The 22629-nt window shown below is 38.4% G+C and overlaps 1 protein-coding gene across 2 annotated transcripts in view; it reads right to left on the bottom strand.

Moving 5' to 3' along the window:
• Nucleotides 1–22629, bottom strand: part of PTPRZ1 (protein tyrosine phosphatase receptor type Z1) — a 133131-nt gene that overhangs the window by 3734 nt on the left and 106768 nt on the right. Inside the window, exons 14-25 of one of the 2 annotated variants that reach the window (XM_042816179.1) lie at nucleotides 18600–18691; nucleotides 15317–15402; nucleotides 12815–12911; nucleotides 10237–10319; nucleotides 9354–9488; nucleotides 8018–8152; nucleotides 5832–5995; nucleotides 5021–5104; nucleotides 3320–3455; nucleotides 2173–2319; nucleotides 1202–1295; nucleotides 800–873 (exon numbers count right to left, since the gene is read on the bottom strand). In XM_042816179.1, coding sequence (XP_042672113.1) covers nucleotides 800–873; nucleotides 1202–1295; nucleotides 2173–2319; nucleotides 3320–3455; nucleotides 5021–5104; nucleotides 5832–5995; nucleotides 8018–8152; nucleotides 9354–9488; nucleotides 10237–10319; nucleotides 12815–12911; nucleotides 15317–15402; nucleotides 18600–18691 — 1327 coding nt within the window. Of the gene's footprint in view, nucleotides 1–799; nucleotides 874–1201; nucleotides 1296–2172; nucleotides 2320–3319; nucleotides 3456–5020; nucleotides 5105–5831; nucleotides 5996–8017; nucleotides 8153–9353; nucleotides 9489–10236; nucleotides 10320–12814; nucleotides 12912–13075; nucleotides 13097–15316; nucleotides 15403–18599; nucleotides 18692–22629 lie in introns of both variants that reach the window. The other variant, XM_042816178.1, reaches the window with a different exon arrangement.

Consider the following 22629-nt stretch of genomic DNA (forward strand, 5'->3'; position numbering starts at 1 on the left):
GAATAATTTAAATAAGAAAATAGAATAATTTAAATAAGAAAATAGAAAAGAAATCAGTAGATACTGGAAAAGCCAACTCAGAATGAAAATGCATCAGCTCAGTTGCACGCGCTAATTGTTCTACATTAGTCAGGCTTCTAATGTTGCTGGCAACATGAAACAAATAAAAAAATATTTGGAACATTCGCAAAAATCCCAAGCAGTGCCTTAATCTGTATGGATGTTAGACCAACTGGTTACCACAAAAGCTAACTGCTTTGCACTCTCTGCAGAGAGACATTTCCTATCTCCTTCCTGAATATCCAGGGAGCGTTTACTCCTCCCTCTCAGTTACTGAAGGGGAAAAGAGTTGAAGGAAACCCAGAGAACCAAGAGATAATGAAAAGCTGTTGAGTTATGCTGCCTTGGACTATGCCAACTGCAAAAGCTGGCGTAAAGCCTCTGGCAAGATGAGCAGGCAGGAAGGTAAACCACAGTGTAGCCAATAAAAGCTAACTTGTTTGTTAACGCTTCTAGTTAATCTCAAAATATTTTTCTATATTCAGGTTTACTAATTCTTAAAAATATGATGGGATTTCTCATTCCACTGGTGGTCAGAACGCAACGCACTTAGTTGAACTTAGTTGAATAGCAATAATAATACACTGTTGGGGAAGTAACTCTTTCAAGGAAAGAGTGAATAATGGAAGAAAGGAGCTTTCCAACTCAGTACTGTGTCTCTACAACGTGGGTACTTGGCAACTCTGGAAATAGCTATAGAATGGGATGCTATTTTCAGCAGCACAGTTAACTGACTTACCATAATATAGGAAGCATTGATGTAGTCTGTGCCTTCACCAGACAGTGATGAGATGCCCACTCTAGATCTTTCCACTGTAAAAAAAAAAAGTTATGAATTAGCATGCATGTTGTATTGCCTGTATTGCATGTATTTTTGTATTACAGTAATTATTCCAAATGTCTCACAGAATGATAACAAAACTAGACTCCATCTATCAGGATGAAGTGTTATTCAGACATCTATTCAATTGTTGTATGTGTTGTATTTGGACAAACCATTTTTTCATTAAAAGTACTTTACAAAACATTGTTCCATACCAATGCAGGCATCTTCAGATCTCACTAAGGAAATGTTAAAGATTTGGCACACACTGTTCATAAACATTTTTCCACCCAGAGAAACCAATTTGAACAAGCTTACCAGGAATGATGGATGAAGTTCGATTCTTTTCCCTGTTACACTGTTTGAGTGCAGTTGAATAATCACACTGCTGTGTGTTAGACTGGCTCAGTAACTGGAACAATGAAGTTAAAAAATCAGGTCATTGTGCAAAAGCCATTATTCCATCAGCTGCATTAAATAGAGGGATGCACCTATTAACTTCAGAATCTAGTTATCTGGCTAAACTACTTAGCAAATTACCAGAACCTTTTCTCTTCACTTTTTTTTTTCCCCACTGGATTAAAGGTGCCAACATGCTTATGGAAATGCCTCTTCAAATTGTTCCCACATCCTGACCCCCTACTTCTTGTTGCCACTCCATTGTCATTTCTGTTTTGCCTGCATACAACATTAAATAATTCTGGCAAACAGTAAACGACCACACAAAAAAGTGGGCACTGTTACACAGCCAGTGCTGCCCCTGATGTGAGGCAGCCTGAGGCATACTGGTCATGAGCTTCCTGGTTTTGTCTTGAAACCTGTGAAGCATATAGGACTGATACGGAAGTCTCATTGTCTTGCTTGTTTCAACTAATAGCAGTCAAACAGACAAAACACCAAAATATTCATTTACTGCCTGCTGAAGTACTCCCATTTTCAAGCCATAGCCTTACTGAGGCTATTCCACTGAGGGGAATATGTTGCCTGAGCCATATAGACCACACCATTTTTACCAGAATAGGGATCTTCATGCAAAGATGTGGTTAGATTTTCTAAAATTTCCTTACTGGCCTGCTCCTCATACTCTAATTTTTAGAAAAAAAATCTGAAGTGCATGCAAATAACTTTTATGTTCTAACTGGCTACGTGAATTTGTCAACATGCTCCAAATTTAGGCTTTACAGTTAATTATAGATATGAAAAGCTAATGAATATTGTGCTGATACACCTACTTTCAAGTCACTGACGCTCAGAATTACCAAGCTTTTTATGTGACTGCCTCAGCTCACCTTGAATTGCTTCTCCAGCCGGGTCTTTCCTGTCGGTCCAGGTATCAAGAGTGCATTAACATAGGCGTGAATATGAGTCTCAAGGACTTCTGTTTCTTTACTGAGAATTGCTTCAACCAGTGCATCGTGAATGAAGATGTATTGCTCCTACGAAAATGAAAGCAAGCGCATAAGTGCCAATTATGCTCAGATTCCCCTGGACATCTCTTGCTGAGCTGACGTGTCTGACATGGTTGGCATTTCTTCACAGCTTGCTGCTGCAGGGCAGTCTTCTCAAAAGGGGTCCTTCGCAGTGAAAGCTGTTCCTCTCCAGGGGCAGTACACATTTACAAGTGATATTGAACTGCACACAAGGTATATACGGTACAGTGCCAAATCCCCACCACCTGCGAAACGTTACATTCACATATACGTTCATGTTTAACTCAATAAAGTAAAAAATGCAAGCATCGCCTGAAGTCACATTTTCAAGTCAGCTTGTTATGTGGCTCTCCCTCTCATTGTTACAATAAAGCAATCACTCCCAGTTCCTACTGCTATCTTCTATTTTCTCTCTCTCGTCCTTTGGAAGAAGTGCCCATGCTGCTGTTGATTACCTTTTTTTTTTTTGCTATTGAAAGGCACTGGGGAATCTAAACACCTGTTCCTGAAACCTGAAATAGACTTCGAAAAGCCCTGCTGTTGCCCTTACTGTTTTCTTCTCATCTTTCACTATTCTATATATAATATTCAGTTTAAATCAGCCATAGATCATCTTTGGTTGAAACTACTTTCTTCCAACTTATTACTGTTCAATTGTTTGGTCACATTTAGTAAAGATCTGAGCATGTGAAAATGGTGTTTCCTTTAAAAATCCACAACAAAAATGCATGCCCTGCCAAGAAAGTGCTGCAGTGGGAAGCCTGATTTATGCAGGTCTTCTTTCTTCCGAGTCCTCCCTAATAAACTGGCAAGGCCTACAGATAGGTCATGTCTAAGTGCATTGCACCAAGTGAGCCTACAGTATGGCACTATAAAAATAAGGGAAGTGAAGGGGACAGTCCAGTCTGCCGACTGTCTGCCTGTCTGTCTGGCAGTGCCAAAATGAAGACTGTATTCACAGAAATGTGAAAATTGCTAAGTCTCATTAAACAGATATTTGTCTTACCTCAGTCTGCACCAAATAGTTCCTTTGGGTACGTATGTGTTTTAAGAATCCAAATATGTTGACTGTCCCCTCATGCTGAATTTGCTGCAGCATGCTGTCTAACACTATGTAAGTGCCTGTCCTTCCAACACCAGCGCTATAAAACAAAAAAACATTCTTGAGCCTGCAGTACAACAGTCATGGAAAGAATTGTTTCTTATAAATAGCTTTTTCAACAAATCGGTCTATAGGGAAGCTTTGGCTCTACAAATTTTATTATTGCATTATTACATTACTTTGCTGAAGCACCAAGGCCAGTAATGAAGAAAAATCTTCCCAACTCATCTTTTTCTTTGTGAGGAAATGGATCTAAGGGTCATTTTCTTGAATGACGTTTACAGCATCAATTGAAAAAGAACAGTGTGGTTTCCTGCAGGTCTACAGTTTTCAGCCTTTTGATTCTCCTTAGGATATTTTGTCAATTATACCTACAAGTATGGCATATGTCAGCATTTGGGCACAGTCAATGTGCTCAAGCTCTTCTATGTTGAAATGTACACCACTTTAAAGGGAAAGCTGCATTATGCCACCCGTTACAGATGCTGCCTGAGGACCTTTCAAAGACTGATCTGAGTGAAATCCTTGGAAGTCGCAGAGCCACTGAAGGTACATCCATAGAAAAAAAAATTAGTACTCTTCAGATGTGGCCAACAGGGCAAGCAGCGGTTGAGTCCCTCCTGGCAGAGGGGAGATGCAGAAGAAAAGGTTCATCAGATGTTAGGAACTCTGACTCATTTAACATAACAATGGCTGTATTGTTGCGGTGGGTTGTTTTTTTTTTTCATGAAACATCTGGGTCAGGAGTACTAAGTCAAAAGGTCTTCTTTTTGTTTTGTTTTCTTGTCACACATAGGAATTAGGCAATTGCAATTGCCCTCTCAGTGATGTAGAGCTGTTACGTGTACTGGTACACGGCAGCAACACATGCTGGGCATGCATGGCAGCTTGCAGGCAGATGCAAGCCCAGTCCATATGTTCTAACTCAGTCACCCTATTTATTCCTCAGAGACAGCACAAAGCATGGGTGGCATGAGCTCTGTTTGCTGTAAAAAAACTGCCTAAATAAGCATGGTATAAAATTGAAAGGCTCAGGTTATCAACAAACTGGTAGACACACCAAAAAATATAAGGATTACCAGACACCATTGCTATTTGTTATGAAAGAGAAAACATGAAAAGTACCAAAACACAAAAATAGCTAAGTAAGGTTTCATGTAGTTCCTCACATGTGTGCTCCACACAGCCTGTAAAGATAAGTAGAAGTTAAATTTCTAACACGATTCTCCTTTGGAATGCCATAGCTGCTGGTAACAAGTGAACTCAAAGTTGTACAGAATTGCCTACAGACAGAGGTGAATTATACTTGGGACCCAATGGAGATGTCTGAATGAAGCCACACCACTGACCCCTGTTCACTTCTGAAAAACACAGTGCGATTGATTTATAATTTACTGCTGATCTCTCAGCCTGGCACAGATCTCAGCCTTGGTGTTTTGGGGAAACCCTTGTTTTGAACTCCTTGAGAACAGACAGGATGCAGACAGCAACAGAACAACCAAAATGTAGAATTTTCATTTTCTAAGCTAAAAAGATATTTTAGTCACATTAGATCATCCCAGAAATAAAATATCTTCATTTTCAGCATTTGTGAGGTGACTTTACCTGTTGGCTTCCTCAGAGTCAGCTCCAGAAGGACAGAATTCATGAGGAGGTTCTCTTTCCAAATGTTCCATCAAAGGTGAGGTACTACAGTGGAAAACCAGAACCTGCTTATATATTTTACAATAACCCGGTCCTCCACGGGCATTGTGAAGTCATTCCAGGCCCTACAAGCCCTTTTAAAGCACTGTTCCCTGGGCTGCCCAGTTCAGTGAGTGCTGACAGAACACCTGCCTGCACGCTGTGGCACATGCAGACCTCACACCACTCCCCAGAGCGTTCCTCCATTGCAAATGACTGCTAGAGAGCAGAGCAATGTTAACAGCAGCAGAGTTGTAGTTCAGCCAGGAAGAGTGTGAGTCTTGTTTTGTGTACAGAGCTCCTCTTAGGGTTACAGAGTATCCCTGCACCAAAGAATGCATGAGCCAAACACATCCTAAGGATATATATTGGTGGAAAGGAAGCAATTACTGCTTTACACGTATCTGATATGCTCATAGCAATCAAAACAGTGGTAAAGAAATGTGCTAAAAAGTAAAAAAGGAAAGTATTTTTGCAAAAAAAAAATAAAAAAAAAGAGAACGTAGTGCAGAGCAGCATGATCTTGTTTACAGCCATTATGGAGGCGTATAGAAATTGTACAGAGAGTTGATTAGTTGGCCTTACCAAGACAGAAGTACCAGCTAAGAAATTAATCTTCTTCCATCAGGACTTGTTAAGTGTGAGCGTGAAATTATGCTTAACCCACCACTGAAAAATTCTTTTTTGTCTGCAGAAGAAAAGTGGAGTGAACCTTACAGCGGTAAAAGCACACCTGCAATGAACCACAACCGGCCCCACAGCATGGCGCTTGGCATGCGATGCCTTCCGCACGAAGGTGAGCACGGGCAGCGTGTACTCTGGAACACCCATGTCAGGCCACTGGGTATAATGGTACTGAGTTACTACACGTCCACTAGACCTCCCTTTCTGGGAACCCTGCAACAGAAAGATAATTCCATACAGAAGCAGCCCACATTGCAAAGACAAGTCTTTGTAATTCTACTTATGTATTCGATGTTTCCTGAAAACTATCTCTATTTAGTTAACACACCAAAGTACTACCTAGCTCTGAATATTCCATTGCTCAAGGGAAATAGCAAGGACCAGCATTTCCGTCTCATCAATTTGTTCATTGAATGGAAAAAATGAACTGTCACTCACCGTCCCTTAGAAAGACACAGTGAAAGGCTGAGAACACTGGAAAGGTAATAAATTACAACTGCTATTAGTATTCACCAAATTATCTGCCACTCATATTCTCTGCCAGGTGGGTAGCAAGGATATGATTCATTTCACCCAGAGTTAATGATGTATAGGGGAAGTAAGCTCATTTGGGATGCTTTTCTAAGCCCATTGCTTCATTGGCAACTCAAAGATGGTGTTACCTCATCCAAACCAAGTCATCTTATCCAAAGCAAGTTATCTTATCTGAAGAGAGATTCCTAAAATAGCTGGGAAAACTACTTGACAATAGATGCTGTGTGTTATTCATTAATTGTACAGGGAGGCTGAGGGACTAGACATTTAAGATTTAGGTGGCTGAAATGAAATAAGTTTTAAGAACTTCCCTCAAAGTAGGCAAATCCTTTTGTAGCCATTCCCTTTTGCCCAAATTATATTTCCAGGATGCCATTGCTGAGCATGCTGTTTCTGATTTCAGTAAGGCAAGGTTTGGATTCATCTGTTTTGTAGACAAAACTTACTTTCTTAAAAAGGAAAATTGATAGCTGAGGTTGATGATTTAATTCAACCCACATTTTCTACTACCTGATCTCATTCTGAAAATTTGTCCTCCTGCTCACCAGTCAAAGTCCATGTTGGCTCTGCAGTGTGAGATCACATCCTTCTCTGATGGTCATACACCACATTAGAACTACAGGCCAGTACCTCACAGTACCACAGAATGGCTGAAGATGGAAGAGACCTCTGGACATCATCTCCAAATCCTGCTCAGACAAGAACATTCAGAGCAGGTTGCCCAGGGCCACATCCAGATGGCTTCTGAAGATCTCCAAGGAGGAGCCTCAATGACCTCTGGGCAACCTGTGCCAATGCTCTGTCACCTGCACAGTAAAGAAATGCTTCCTGATGTCTAGATGGAACTGCTTGTGTTACAATTTGTGCCCACTGCCTCTTGTCCTGTCCCTTGGTACGACTGAAAAGAGCCTGGCTCCATCCTCTTTACATCCTCCCTTCAGGTATTTATACAAGCTGATGAAATCCCACTGAGCCTTCTATTCTTCAGGCTGAACAGTCCCAGCTCTCTCAGCCTCTTCTCACAGACTCTTCCCAGTGTGTTCACACTGAGAATTGGACCATCACTCCAGGTAAGATCTCATCAGTGCTGAATAGAGGGGAAGGATGACCTCTGTGGATGTGTTAGAGATACTTTGCCTAATACAGCCAAAAATGTCACTAGCTTTTTTTAGCAACAAGGGCTCATTGCTGACTCATGTACAACTTGGTCTCCTCTTTTATGTTATGCTGCCTGCCTCCTCAACTCAACTCCTCAGGTGCAGGCTTCTGCCTTTCTCCTTGTTGAACTTCATGAGATTTTTTGTCAACCCTCCTCTCCAGCCTGTCCAAGTCCTTCTGGATGGCTGCACAGCCCACTGGTGAGTCAGCCATTCCCTTTAGTTTCATGTCATCTGCAAATCTGCAAATTTAATGAGAATGTACTCTACCCCATCATCCAGATCATTAACGAAGGTGTTAAACACGACTGGACTCAGTATTGACCTCACTCATTACTGGCATCCAACTAAACTTTGTACCACTATCTCCTCCTTTAGCTGAACTCATCTCTGAAGTATCTGGACAAGTATCTTGGCTGCCTGAGACCTACAGGATTCAGTTTTACCTAAACAAAAGAAAACATCCAACAACTTCCTTGAAAATACTATGAGAAAATTTTACGACTTCTTTTTGCCTAACCTACATTTTCATGACGTCACAAACCTTTTTGATCTTTGTGTTCCTAAGAGTAAAATTCCTCACAGTGTAATAGGCAAGTACATGGACACTCTTCTGAGTAACCAAGAAGTTCCCGTATTCTTCACTACCTTCAGCAGGCCAGTACTGGTCACACTTTCTCTGTTAGAAATCAAAGGAGAAGCAGAGAAAGAAAGAAAAATGTCAAACGATCAAAATTCAAACATTGAAATTTATGAGCACAGCCCACCACAAAAACATGCAGGAACTCCCAATATACCACACATATAATAAACATAATGCTCAAAAGAGAAAAAAATTAGGTGCATTTCTTTTGTGTTGTTGAGTTCTGACTATGCAAAAATGGTATTTATACTTCAAAAACCAGAGAAGTTTAAATTATATTATCAGAGCAAAAGTACTCTTATACTGCGGAGCTTGCCATAGTACAGGCACTATAAAATCTAAAGACAATAACAGGTAATCTATAGAAATAGGAATACATTCAAGTTAGTAGTGTCATATGTGCCTTTTGGTTGATTCATAGCATGGGTAGATAAAAGTGAGCATGTGTGTGTGTGACAGGAATATATAATACAGAGCTGTGATGCCCAGTCCTCCTTCTCTAGAAGTACTAGAACATACATGTTTCCAGTGTGGTGTTGTATATAAAGTGGTAGTAACTCAGCACAGCCCTTTGTCTGCATCTACAGTACCTGTACCCTTTGTTAGATGCTTAGTCAGTCACATGAGAAGAACTTGAATGCATTTTAGGCATCTCTGTCAGTATGTGGTAAAAGTAATACAGTGTCTCTTCATTTCACACGTACATTGCACATGCGTACTCCCATCATGCAACATCCTCTGATAGGAGCTGACTTGGATAGACGTGCATTTGGTCCTACACTTGGAGAGGATCCCATGGGAGATTAACAGGGAGATGCCAATAAGTGTAATGAAAAATTCTCATGAACTATAGCCTTCTCCTTTCCAGAGTCAAAAGAACAGAGTGGAACACAGCCCAAAGCTCACGCTATGGCCACTCCAGAATATAAGGCTTTTTTCAATATAAGACAGTTGTTTTTTTTTTTTTTTTTTCTTTTTTTTTTTTTTTTTTTTTTTTTTTGTTGTTAGAACATTCCTTTAAAAACCACAGTTGTTTGCAATTGAGTTTAAATGCTCTCTTTATACTCATCTTTATACTTCCATACTTCCATAACCAACCCTAGTACAAGCAACTACTGCAAACTATTTCTTTTTGCTCAAAAATGTCTAAAACAGATTTCTGAAAGAGAGAAAGGAGCCTGCTAGAGGTAGATCTATCAACATCAGAGAGAGAAATAATGGACAAAAGTACTCATACCCTTCCTTTCTCAAGGAGATTAGTTATCATCACAATAACTTCTACGTTATGTTCCCATATCATTCTCCAGAAATCTTCTGCTGTTGATTTTAGTGGCCCTTGAGCTGCAATGTAGGCTTTTGGCTTGTTGTAGCCCTAAATTGAAATGTAACAAATGACACTTGTCAAATCACAGTCCCCAAGCAAAAGGAGGTTGGGAGGAGTACATGACATTTCATTTATCTATTTTTAAAGAATCTCGAAAGCTTTAAAGTACTTTTGAATTTATAACTATCAAAATCACAGAAAGCCTGCGGTACCAGATGACATCTGAATGCAACTGTTATGTCAATATTTATCATTCCGACAAACGGGATATATATTCAAGTGCCCATGTTCTAGCAGAATGTTGACATGATAGTGATTATGAGACATCTGTTATGACAGTGGTTTAAGAAATGAATCAAGATCATTCGCATGTAAATTACTGGGTAATGAAAACTGAAGAAATGATATCTCAATGAGGCTCACAGCCAACTGGCATCTTCCCCTTGTGAGATTATCTCAGACAGAAGAATTAACCACTTACCAAAAATACATAAAAGAATAAACATTCAGATGTGAAATGTTTCTGAAATGACTCTGATGTGTTTGAACATTTTTTAGTTTCATAAAGCTCTTCACTAAGCTACAGCTGCTGCAACATCAAGATGGGTTCGAGAAAGAAATGGGCTTTACCTCTAATCGCATTTTAAGTTTATACATTTAACTTAGATAATTAAAGTGTTATGGTATTTTTTAATATTGTGATTTTTTAAACTTATATCTGTTCACCTCCATACACCGCAATTCACTGAACAGGCTGATTGGTGGATGAGCTGTCAGACAGAAAAAGGGCACTTACATCAACATAGTTGGCATTAATGTAATCAGTCAGTTTTCCATCCTTCTCTGCAAGCTGTGCTAGTTTAACCCTGGTATGATCATCTGTAGTAAGACAAGGGAGAAAACAAGCAAATTTTCTTCCCAGAATCCCAGAATCACAGAATCACCAAAATTGGAAAAGACCTCCAGTCCAACTGTCCACCTATCACCAATACCATAATCGTTCTGTAGGAAATCTTTTTTAAAAATACCAAAATATATTTTTATAATATATATGAATAATAAAGTGACATCACATATGTAAACATCCTGTGCTTAGCCAGGAATCAGATTAAAAATTCTAGATAAAAGAAAAATAAGTTAAAGAATCTAAGGACTAGTGTATTTGGAAATTCCGAAATTTATTTCAGAAGTAAATTGAAACATATTTGTAAGAAAGGAAGAAACATGATCAATTTTCCATAGAAAAATGCATTTTTGAAGTTCTTGGAAGCAGAACACGTTCAAGTGACAAAAAGCTCTTGTGAAAAACAATCCTACTGAAAAGGAATTAAAAGCTGAAAGTATAAAGTGATCTTACACTAACTGTGCAGTGGTGAAATATAAAGTAAAACTAAAATTAAAAATCAGGTATCCAGTTGTGTGGGAATGTACACATTGTACAGTGACAGTGAAGGGAAACCTATTCAGCAGTCCTGTGCATCAGCCTGGCTGTCCTAAGGGTCCCAAACAATTACATGCACTAGTATTTAAGCACATTCATTGCAAATTAAGGAGTGCAGAGCTTGGAGACTGGAGAGCAATGGAAACCTGGAGAGTTGGTCATCCAATGAGACTCAGCTCTGGTTATTTAGGCAGCAAGTGACTAAATCACTTGTGAGCTAAAACCTTCTGAAGTTTCCATTCGTTAGGTGGACTGGAGGCCTGATTCAGTCACACATGGCAATTTTTGTTCTTTGAGCTAAGAACTATAGCAGAATCTGCTCTGTCCTTTGGATTGGCATCCCTTGTATCCTTTGCATGGTCAGGTACCAAAACAGAGTGTCAGAGGAAAAAAAAAGACTTTCCTTTTTTCTAGGGGTGTCTTCAGCCAGGTGGAATTGGATTTCTTGCAGCTGGTGCAGAGCTCACATTGCCTCTTGCCAAACGGGCTGACTGTGTCTCTTTTTTTTCTATAAAGCTTTGGTGTCACTGAATGTATTTAATTTAGGGCCTTGTTATCAGGAGTTGAAATGCTATACAGAATTAAGCCACTGTAAGAAATGAGTCCCTTGGGACTGTTAATGTGAGCCTAGACAATGTCCCGAGAGACAATTATGTCATAGGAAAGAGCCTGGTGTCCCTTCTCTTAATCTGATTGATGTCTCAACCACTCCTGGAATAGTACAGAACAATGCCTGCAAAACAGTCAAGTGATGGGAGGGGGCCTGCTGTCAGTTCCTTTGGTTTGGCTGGTGTCTGGTGCCTCAAACAATCCTGAAACTGGGCCAACTACAACTATTAATAGGATCTAGGGGAGACTGTCCCTTCTCCTTTTCCTTTGATGCTATATATAAATAAGAGCTGGGGGAGGGGAAGGGGGGGGGATGGGCAGTCCCTCTTTTTTGCTGTTGCTCCCACTTCTCGCTGCTGCTGCTCCCCTTTTCTTTGTTGCATGCCACGTGGAACATCCCAGTGCAGGCCTGGCACTGGATCTAGAACTGCTGATCTATTAGTTTTTACATTGCTTGCTAGTTTTGCTCTCTAGCAGTCATTTGCAATGGAGAAACATTCTGCTGATCCTTTCCCCCTTCAGATTTCTTCTCTTTATCTTTTGCTCTTTTTCTTAAAGTTGTTAACTCAAGGTTTACTTGAATTTTCTATAAAACCATGCAGCTTAGGTAGATGTAATTGTGGAAGGGCCAACTCATAGAGGATATCTGATTTATAGAAATCTCCTATTGAAGTTGATGTTTTTTTCTCTTATGCACAGACCTTGAGTGTTCTTTCACCTTCTTTTATCCAGGGGGACAGCCACCAAAATGATCAAGAGCCAGGGGTGATGGCTTCACATAGAGATGAACAAAGTAGAATAGATGTATTTTCAGAGAAGACAACTCTGAGATACTGAAGCAAAGCAATGTAAAAACTAATAGATCAGCTAATGAAGCTGATCTACTATATTGTGGTTGGGAAAAATACAACATAAAATAGTAAATTTATATTTCCATATGTCAGTAAATATATCCAGAGATTATGAAGCTCCTGAGAGGAAAAATCATCACTATTATAAATCAAAGATGGATTAATTTTGGCAATCAAAACACAGCTTCTTTGGCTTTGTAATGATATTATACTGGAATCTTCCAACTCCCCTTGGTTCATCAAAGAAGAAATAAACATGTCCTGCTAACGAGTGCTCATCAAAGCAGTAGGATGTCAGAAGGCTAACTGGAAGTGAAATATGATATTCATGATACTCCTCTCTGGGCATTTTGCTGAACAGTATCCGGAGTTTTCACTGTAGAGGTATTTTTTCCTCCTCTGGTAACATACCTAAATCTATAATTGACTATAATTGTTTCTTAAACAAAGCTTCAAGTGATTCATTTACTTACAAGCAACAATGTTTATGTATCGATTCTTATTCTTGTTGTCAGGGTGATTAGAGCTGTCTGACGTAATACCTAGATCTACAGTACAGCTCTGGATTTCCTGAAAAAATAAAGTGCATCATACTTAAATAAGTACTAAGGTAAATAAAATGTCTTAAAATACAGTCAGTCATCATGAAAAAACCACAACCTTCTACCCAATTAGCTATAATATTTTACAACTACTTCATTGCTAGAAAAATATGCAGTGAAATAATTCCTTACCTGATAAAACTCTTTCAGTGTCTAATGAGGGAATGAATGCAAAAAAAGTAAAAAAAATCAAATTCCATGGCACAGAACAAATGGATAAAAGTGTTTATATAAGTTACAATTATTATATGGAAAACAATTATGGTCATGCATTATCATTATCACCATAATATCAACAGTGCTTAAAATAGTCAAGAGACAATTTTATTAAGATATGGGCATCTGTTTTCCTATCTTTAGCTTTAACGTTAGACCTTACTCCAGTGAAAGATTATATATATGAGAAACATCACTGACTGTAGTCAGATTATCTTTGTATTTTACTGTCCATAGGATTTCTTATTGGTCCTTGTGACCACAGTAGTTTTTCCTGCAGAGCTCTTTTGCTCTCTTTCCAGTCACTTCTGAAGCTCTCACAAGCAGGGCAACTGCTCAGACACTTCACAGGATGGTATTACAGTTTCCTGTCTGTCTGACAGCAGCTTCTCAATAACCGAAAGCTTTCATGCTTCTCAATAACCGAAAGCTTTTATGAAGACTGCCTGCAAGAAACAGGCTTCAGAAGACAGGCCCATAGCCTATAAAACTCACTAAATTGCTATTAATCGTTTCTTATCTTACTGATTACTTATCTTATTCTTATCTTACTGATTACTGATTACTTAAACTGACGAGAAACTCCAGCTTACAAGGTCCATATTGTTATGAAGGAAATAAGTAACTATGACAAAAAGTACTATAACATTTCTCATCATTTTTTAGGTTTCATTTTAATCTTAACCATTTTCACCTTCAGATATTTAAATATATATATGTAAAATGGTTACCAGTCTGAAAAGTACAAATTTAAATGAGTTATTTTATAGCAATACACCTAAAAAATTGAACCAACCCCTTGCCCTGACCTCCAAATGTATTCAGACTACAGAGAAAACGGCTATTTTCTTTATCAGTAGTAAAAAGGCCTGGACACATTCTGGGGTAGTCTGTAAATCCAAATTGGAGCTCCAAATGATAAGCAAGAACAAAAATATTTTAGATGGTGGAGACTGAGTGAGGTGCAGTGTATTTGGTCTTCAGATTGACACAGTAAGTGAAGATGATGAAAAATATGATTTCCTGACTGTTTTGCCTACTAATGCTACTAATGTTGAAGGAACACTGCTACCATTGTATCTACACACAGTTTTTCAATATTTGCTCTCGTTAACAACCAGTCTATCTGAAGCCCAGTCCTGTCAGTCCATATACATTTGCTTAAAGTAACAAATGAGCTGGGCATTATTCACACGTACTTACAAATTCAGTCCCACAATCAGATTGATACCCTGAACGTCTAATGAATTGGAATTGCTTACAAATAAGATTAGGTGAATCTAATTTTTGGTCTCTTGGGTCACAACACATTGGGTGGGGAACCCTAAGCAACACCGAGAGATTCAAAATCACAAATTTCTTTAGTTTCAATAATGGTTTTGCAGCAATAATTTTAAATTATTTTAAATTAATAGTGACCAATTAAAGAAAATTGTTTTCATCACAACTGTTTGATTTTTACTAGAGAATGAACGCCTGTCAAGAGTTTTAACAGCTTAGCTTTAATTACAGAGTCTTTGCTTATAATGCTTGTTTTATAAGTGACTTCAGTTAGTACTTATATATCTTTAGATGCATGTAATGCATACGAATGTGAAAATGAAGAAATAGATGAAGTAGTTACATACGGTGAGAGCAACACTATGGGAACATGTTTCAAAATTATACATCATATAAACCATTTGTTTTATGAAGTCAACTGTAAAGCTTTTACTACCACATATGAAGACTACATTAGCTGCCCCGTTACTCAGAAGTCTTGTCATGTGTACTCATTATTATTTTCCTATTTTTTTCTCTGTAAATGGAACACGTGAATGTGCGTAGCTTCTGCAAAATTCAATTGCCATTAGTAATGGAAAAGTTTCAAATCTACAGCTGTATCTGTTAAACCACATAGATTGTGTTGCATTTGCACAGGTTATTCACATAGTTATTTAGCATTTTCTCACAGCTACAGCCAACCCCATTTGCATCCCAGTCTTCTTATAAATCTCCCTAGCCTTTATTCATGAACAGACCTCCCAGTACCCATTTACATGAGATTATGAATTTAGTCCCCCAGGTCAGAATTTAATATCCAGTTCTCTTTTTTTTTTTTTTTCCCAGGCATTCAAACTTAACATTATTTGTATGCTAAGAAAGATGGCGTCATACCTCAAATTCTTCAGAAAAACCATTACTTGCATGTAAATCTGCAACATGTTTTGGAAAATGCTTTATTGGAATTGCTCCAACATCATCTTAGGAGTGGGAAAAGACAAAAAATAGATTTATGAAGAACAAAAAGCCAGAAGAACATAGAAAGACGTTCATATGTAGGCAATCCATACAACATCCTGAAATAAAATTTTTGGTATGTACTCTGGATATACAACTACCCATAAAAATAAATACACTCTCCAACATCATTAGCATTTCTAAAATCATTCTCAAACACTTACACATTTCTAAATGGTTATTCTGAGAGAAGATATGGTAAATGTCCAGCTAGGTCTTGTTCTGTCCTTAAGCCTCCAAAATTAAGGTGCTGATCTTGTCTGAAAAACATTCAGTTGACTCGACTGTGAAGTCAAGGGGAACTGGGAGGTTTAACAGTCTGCTACAAGGTACTCAAAGGGAAAGGGCAACAGCAGCACTCTGAATAATACTGGTAAAGAATGATCAGAAGGACGAGTCTGGATGCTTTGGGTTGATTAGTATTGCAATGGTTTTCTGATACAGTACATGGACTACTACCAGTGTAGTTCCAGCCCTACTAAATTAATGCAGCATTATGACAGTAATTCTGACTGATGCATATAAGCACTGGCATCAAAAGAAACAACAGATTTTCATCTTTGACTACAGAAGTGAGTATTTTCAGGAGGAATTTCCCCCCTGTTCATGGCCATAGTTTTACAGTTGATATAAACTTATGTCTGATCCTGGGAATCAACTACAAATTCTCACATCAGGCTGATAACGCAAGTGTAAAGATTTAAGATTTTCTGGATACACAGAAAGAAAATATTTACATTCTCAACCAAGAAAAGTGACTTGTGACTAATGAGTCTAAATTTTCCATCAGGTATTTTATTTCAGTACATCTCCTTTTTACTTTATACAAACACAGTAAAACACTAATATAGAGCATTAGTTAGAGATCATGTAGAAAACATTTGGGACTTTTAGTCTTTTCTTTCCTGTAAATATGCTAGGTAAACACAGGCCTCTATTCTGCTAATTACCTGTTAAATGATGCCATTATTTTAGCTGGTTTTGGCTCTGAATAAGATTTATTTATTTATTTACTGGAACATTACAAAATATGTTTATTTCACAATTTTTTAAGTTCAGCACTATTTCATATGAGAGAAAAAACAACAACAAAAAAACATCAAAAACATTGAACAAAGATGATGTTTATGTCAACAGATGTTCAGCATTTAAGCCACCTAATAATTTTAGCTTTTGGTTACCAAGAATCTGTTGATTTGTATGGAGATCCATCTGGTCTTCCATTTACATGAATGGATCTGCATACAAAAAGTGAATTTATCCAGTCAAGCCTAAGAGAAGCCGACCAAATGTGTAACACTATCTTCACACTTCAGAGATGCAACCTGGCATAAAGTGTTTATTCTAATGATCTGCAAACACAACACCAGAAGGTAAGGTAGATGATCTTAAGAGTGACGACAGAAAGGGAGAAAGAGATTTCAGGTTACTACTATTTTATTTCCTGGCCACTGCTAATCTCCCAGCTCAGTAACTTCTGACTCTACGGATATATTATATTTCTAGATATCGAGTACTACTTGAAGCTCACAAAAGGTTGGTATTGTCTCCTATTATCAACCTGTAATTCACTATTTATGCTAAATGTGCAATTTGTACTGTGAAGTGCCGGGGCATTTTCTCTGAAAAACTGCAATCTCCTATCTATGCTAATGAACTCCACAGAAGGAAAACTTAGTTTATAATAAGGTCTGTGGAGTGTAATTTCAGCCATTGTTCTAATAAAAGCTTAAGCTTAGCAGTTAGAAAATGCTCTTTCTGGTCTACATTCTTTGCCAACATTGTATGCCAGTGAGTCTTAACTGTAACATTACACTGCTGAAACACTTGTATGATAGAAAACACAAAAACTGCTCACTTGACATCTGTTGCACCCAACACAAAACATAAACATTTTTTCTGAATGCTGGGCTTTCTTCCATACAACATTTTATGTATCCGTTAGTCATTTAAAAACACTTTCCTCTTTAAGTTAATATCAGCATTCCAAAAGTAAAACCTCAGTGTCAAAACACATATTTAAGCACTTGAATAACTGTAAGTGCAATTTTGTCTTATCACAACGGAATACACTATCTCCCTGAGGTGAGCTGGTCAGGGAAAATTGCAAGAAAATTATATAGTTATACTGCAATATAGTTAATGATAGAGAGTAAAAGCTGAAATTTCCTGTAATGATTGCCACTTGACATTCATATGTAATGACATGTTTTCTGAAATCAAGCTACATCCCCACCTATTAACCATTTAGAAAAAGGCTACCCGTCTCCTCACAATAGCAATCAACATAAGAGGCTTTTAAAGATGCCTACAATTCAGTGACAACAGAAGCCTAATATCTGGGATTTATTCAATTAAATGTTTTTACTAGTTACCTACACAAGGGCTGCTTTTGCTTCCCTTAGTCATTTCAAGAGTACCCACCCCCCCCAGGTAATTGCAGTTTGTAAAAGCATTATTTGTGGAACACAATATCTTCTTCTCATGTGTGAAATGCAGTTTGGGATCTGCAAAATTAATCTATTTGACTCTAACCAGTTTGAAAGAGCAAGAAGGGCTGCACATGCTTCTCTGCCTCATCTCAAGGAAGAAAGAAATGAAAGAGCTTCTCCAAAAAAAGTAGAGTGGATATGGAAAGAGAAGATGCTGATAATACTCTTCATTTGGGCATCAGTTTTATGAGAGGTTAACAGAGAATTAATATATCCATTAGAGTTAAAGAAGACATTGTAATTGCCAGTGAAACACAAATGAGATGTATACTGGTCCTGCTGGTAAAAAGTAAAGGTCATGTTCTATACACAGATGTCAAACTCAATTAATGGAAGAAATGTGGCAGAGTACATTGCTGGTGTAATCCTCTGCTTTGTGGCAATGAACTAGAGCTGCTAAGTGTAGCTCGAGTGTGGGTGACACAGGCTAGAAGGCACAGCATCTCCCTGAGACAGCTCCGTAAGGTGAGGATATTTCTCTTCTGTGCTACCTACAGGAAAAAATATGAGCAACACTAACCTCTGCCTCTTTTGAGCGCACCTGTGTTAATTAGTACAAGTAGGTAATAATTTCTGGTTTACAGAATGTGAAGAATTCATATGGGCACATGCAAGGCAGCATCTTTCAGAAGTTAACATCAATCCACAGAACAGTTGACAAAAAATACCTGAGACTGGGAAGACTGGAGCAGGGGGAGCAGAAATCACTCGAGGTGACGTGTTATCTTCCAAATAAAAGTGAGCAGTCTGGAAACATTTCCTAGAGGAGAAGAAATGTTAATAAATATGGCAAACACAAAACATTGCCTGAAATCCTTTGGAATTCTGACATCATTTAGTTAAGAGAATCGTGGTTTTGAAAACCAGTTCTCATGGAGTGTTGAACACAACTACTGTGATAGAAATATTGCCCCAATATATTACAGATTATGCATACAGCTGAAGATACTTAATTAACTCAGGATAACATATAGTTCATGCAACTTTACCTATACCAGAGGCAGAAGACAGAGCAGGCATCAGACATGGTGAAAGCTGAAAGAGGAACTCTCAGGAGATACTGTAGATGCTGTGCAGCAATTTCAAGTATAAAAAAATGCCATTGTCTTCCTTGCTTATCCAAATCTGCACACATAATTCCCTTTCATATGATTATGCTAGACTGAAGATGGAGCAGTGTATGAGATCAGCTCTGGTAATTCATCAGTAGAGCCTACTGCAGACATGGAAATGCAGTCCGAGGCAACTTGCTCTATAGCGAACAAAATGGAAGCTCTAGACCACTGTGATTGGTGCTAAACAATTTTTTAGTAATGTTATTGTCACAACACTGAAGGACACCTTAACCAAAGAGGACTTCCTGAAGTTGAAAGAGGAAAGCATGGGAACTTATTACTCCAAGGGATGCTAGCTGTGTTGAAAAACACTCAAAGATGAATATAAATGGAATCAACCTTAGCTGTGACCCCCACTGTTATTTGTATCTGTGCTGTAATCCAGATGTGAAGATAATAATAAGAGCATCTGTTAAGAGTCCAAGCAATTCAAGGGACTAAATAACCAACGGCTGCTGTAAGTATTGAAAAGCCTCCTTAATTAAAAAATCTCCATATGATTAGAAATGCTAATAACAATCTTTACTCTGGGTCACCTAATCTATTTGAAATATTATTCAGGAATTATTAAATTTAAAAAGAAACATACACATCAGTGAAACACTAATCTCATTTTGCACTTATAAGATTCTGCTTCTTGAAAAGTGTTGGCTCAAGCTGTTGCATGACCTTTTGCTATTTTCTGTACTCACTTTAAATTCTAATTCTTTACTGCTCCTGTAAATAAATACCACCACACTGATAAACCCTTTCATATAATTGTTAAAGTCATAAAGAGGTACTGAGGCTCCTTTGAGAAACAGTGATTATGTGGTTCATAAAGACTTTGATAGACTTATTTCAATGAAGCATCTGGGAAACATGCACATACTCATGGAACGTACTGGGAATTTTCTGTGTTCATGTACAATACAAATTCTCTTAAAACACAAGAGGAAGCAGAGAGCTACATAAAAAACAAAGTTGTGGCATGCAACATAGTTCTCGTGATACACATGGCAAATTTGGAGTCTAACTAGAACCTTCTAAAGGCACATTTGTGATGGTCTCAGAAGGGCTTTTGATTTTCCGCGATACGCCTAGGGGAATACTATCCATTGTGTACTTAGCATTACTTAAAAATGGTAATTCTTGATGCACATCAAGAAAATGGGGCAGATAAACTACAGAAGGAAGGGATACCATGTAAACGACCTGGACAAGTTTGAAAAGTGGGTCCACAAGAACATAATGAGGTTCAACATTGTCAAATGCAGGGTGTTGCACTCGGGTCAGAGCCATCCCAGATATGTGCACAGATTGAGAGAAGAACCCCTGTGGGGAAGGACTTGGGGGTTCTGGCGGACAAAAAGCTGCACACAGCCAGCAGTGCTTGCTTGCAGCCCAGAAGGCCAATGGTATACTGGATTGTATCCAAAAAGGGGAGACCAGCAGGGAGAGGGAGGTGATTGTCCCCCTCTACTCTGCCCTCATGAGACCTCTTCTGGAGTACTGTGTCCAAGCCTGGGGGCCCCAGCATGAGAACAGCATGGAGCTGTTAGAGTGCATCCAGAGGAGGACATGAAGATGATCAGAGGGCTGAAGGAGTTGTTCAGCCTGAAGAAGAGAAAGTTCTGAGGAGGCCTCACTGTGGCCTTCCAGAACTTAAAGGGAGTTATGAACAGGAGGAAGACCAACTTTATATGGATTGAAAATGATGGGACAAGGGGGAATGGCTTTAAACTAAATGGGAGAAGATTTTGGTCAGATGTTACGAAGAAATTTCTTACTCAGAGGATGATGAGGCCCTGGCGCAGCTGCCCAGAGAAGCTGTGGATGCCCCATCCCTGGAGATGCTCAAGGCCAGGCTTGATGGTGCCCTGTACAGCCTGATCTAATGGTTGGCAATCTTGATCTTGGCAGTGGAGTTGGTGCTCAATGGTCTTTATAGTCCCTTCCAATCCAAGCTGTTTCATGATTCTATGATTCTGTGATACTCAAGATGTATTAAGGAGGTCCTAACATTTGCATTATGCAGCTTGTGGCTGCTGACCTGAGAAAGGCTCCCAGTGAAGCCAGCCGACCAGAGAAAGGCTAACAGAACACTCAAGAGTTTCAGAACTGTGTGCAAAATGACCAAGAGATAGGTGAATATCAAAGTACTTTATTAAGCAGTTTTGGAAAGTCTAGTCCTGTCTACTATGCACTGAGAAGGATGATGTGCTGCATTTATTAAAAAACAACCAAATGTGCCAACCACCTCAACTTTAAAGGACAAGAACAAAAAAATGTCCTCCCTCTAATGCCTGGGGCTTATGAACAGTGATCATACGTAAAGCTTACAGAATAGCACTGCAGAAATTTGTCATCTCTTTGCCTGTGAAGATTGAACTAAAAAGAATTTAATTGGTATAATGGTTTTCATATAAAAAGCAGTGATTAAAATGTCTTCATAATATGCTATATATTCACTACTCCTAACTGAGCCACTGTATCTTCAATCTTTAGCAAGTTAATTGTGGCTGAAAATAAATTAAACCCTTAGCACATTTGGGAGACAAATTCATAGCGGTTGACTTAACCTGTAATAAGAGTCATAAATAGGCATTCCATCTGCTTTGGCATCGGCAGTGAAAGCCTTTATGACTAAACCTAATGTTAATAACCATGACTCGTTAATTATCACTTGTTGTTAATGTAAAAAGTGATGACTATTTCAAATTTCCAGACAAAGGTCCCATCACTCAATGTTGACCTGAGTATTTAATTTACACCTTTCGTCAAAGCATTTAGATCTTCAACCTAAAACTGTAATTTGTAATTTAGACACTGCTTCTTTGAACACACACTTTTTATATCATATAGTGAAAAAGCACTGATTTAATTAGAGTGTCTCAATCTGTACAGGAACCCAGGAAGCAGCAGCAATGTGATATAATGTGAAGGATACAATATCTGAGTGAACACTTCAGTGTGAACTGCTTGGGAGAATACTACACCTCAGACTGCAGAGGGTCTCTTTAGGGTCTCCTGTGCTCACAGGGCATCTGCCATTGGTTATTCTCAGATACTTAATAGAACTTATTTTGAAATGGTTTTGATCATTTGAGATCTGATGGATCCAAAGGTTATTTAAATAGAACTTAGAGAATCCAGTGATTCAATTTTTAAATGATTCCAATTTGTCTTTTAAATGCTTGTCAGTTGAAATTTTAATTTTAGAATTATATTAGTTCTTCTATTTATGGTTTGCTGTTATGCAGTTGAGCAGTTCCCTTTCATGGCTGAATGAATGTGAACACAGCAAGATAAAATTTGTTTTTAATTTGTTTCTTCATGTGCAAGTTCAATAATTCTTACAGAGGATTCTCAGCTCTTTTTCCACAAAACAAACACAGGATTCAAGATACAGGTTCAAATCATGGATAGGAAAATGAACATTCTCTGAAAGCTGCATTTCAGAGATACAGGGTGACAGAGGAAAGTTAAAACTTAAATGACTGCTCAGGGATTTGGCTGTTACTAGGTTGGCAATTTCTGAAGCACTGCTGTCATGCAGCTTCTGGGAGCTAATATGCAGTATCTCTGGACCTCGAAATGTAAC

Source organism: Centrocercus urophasianus, unplaced genomic scaffold (genome assembly GCF_019232065.1).
Source record: "Centrocercus urophasianus isolate 14NV4802_14NV808 unplaced genomic scaffold, USGS_Curo_1.0 seq_15, whole genome shotgun sequence".
NCBI lineage: Eukaryota > Metazoa > Chordata > Aves > Galliformes > Phasianidae > Centrocercus > Centrocercus urophasianus.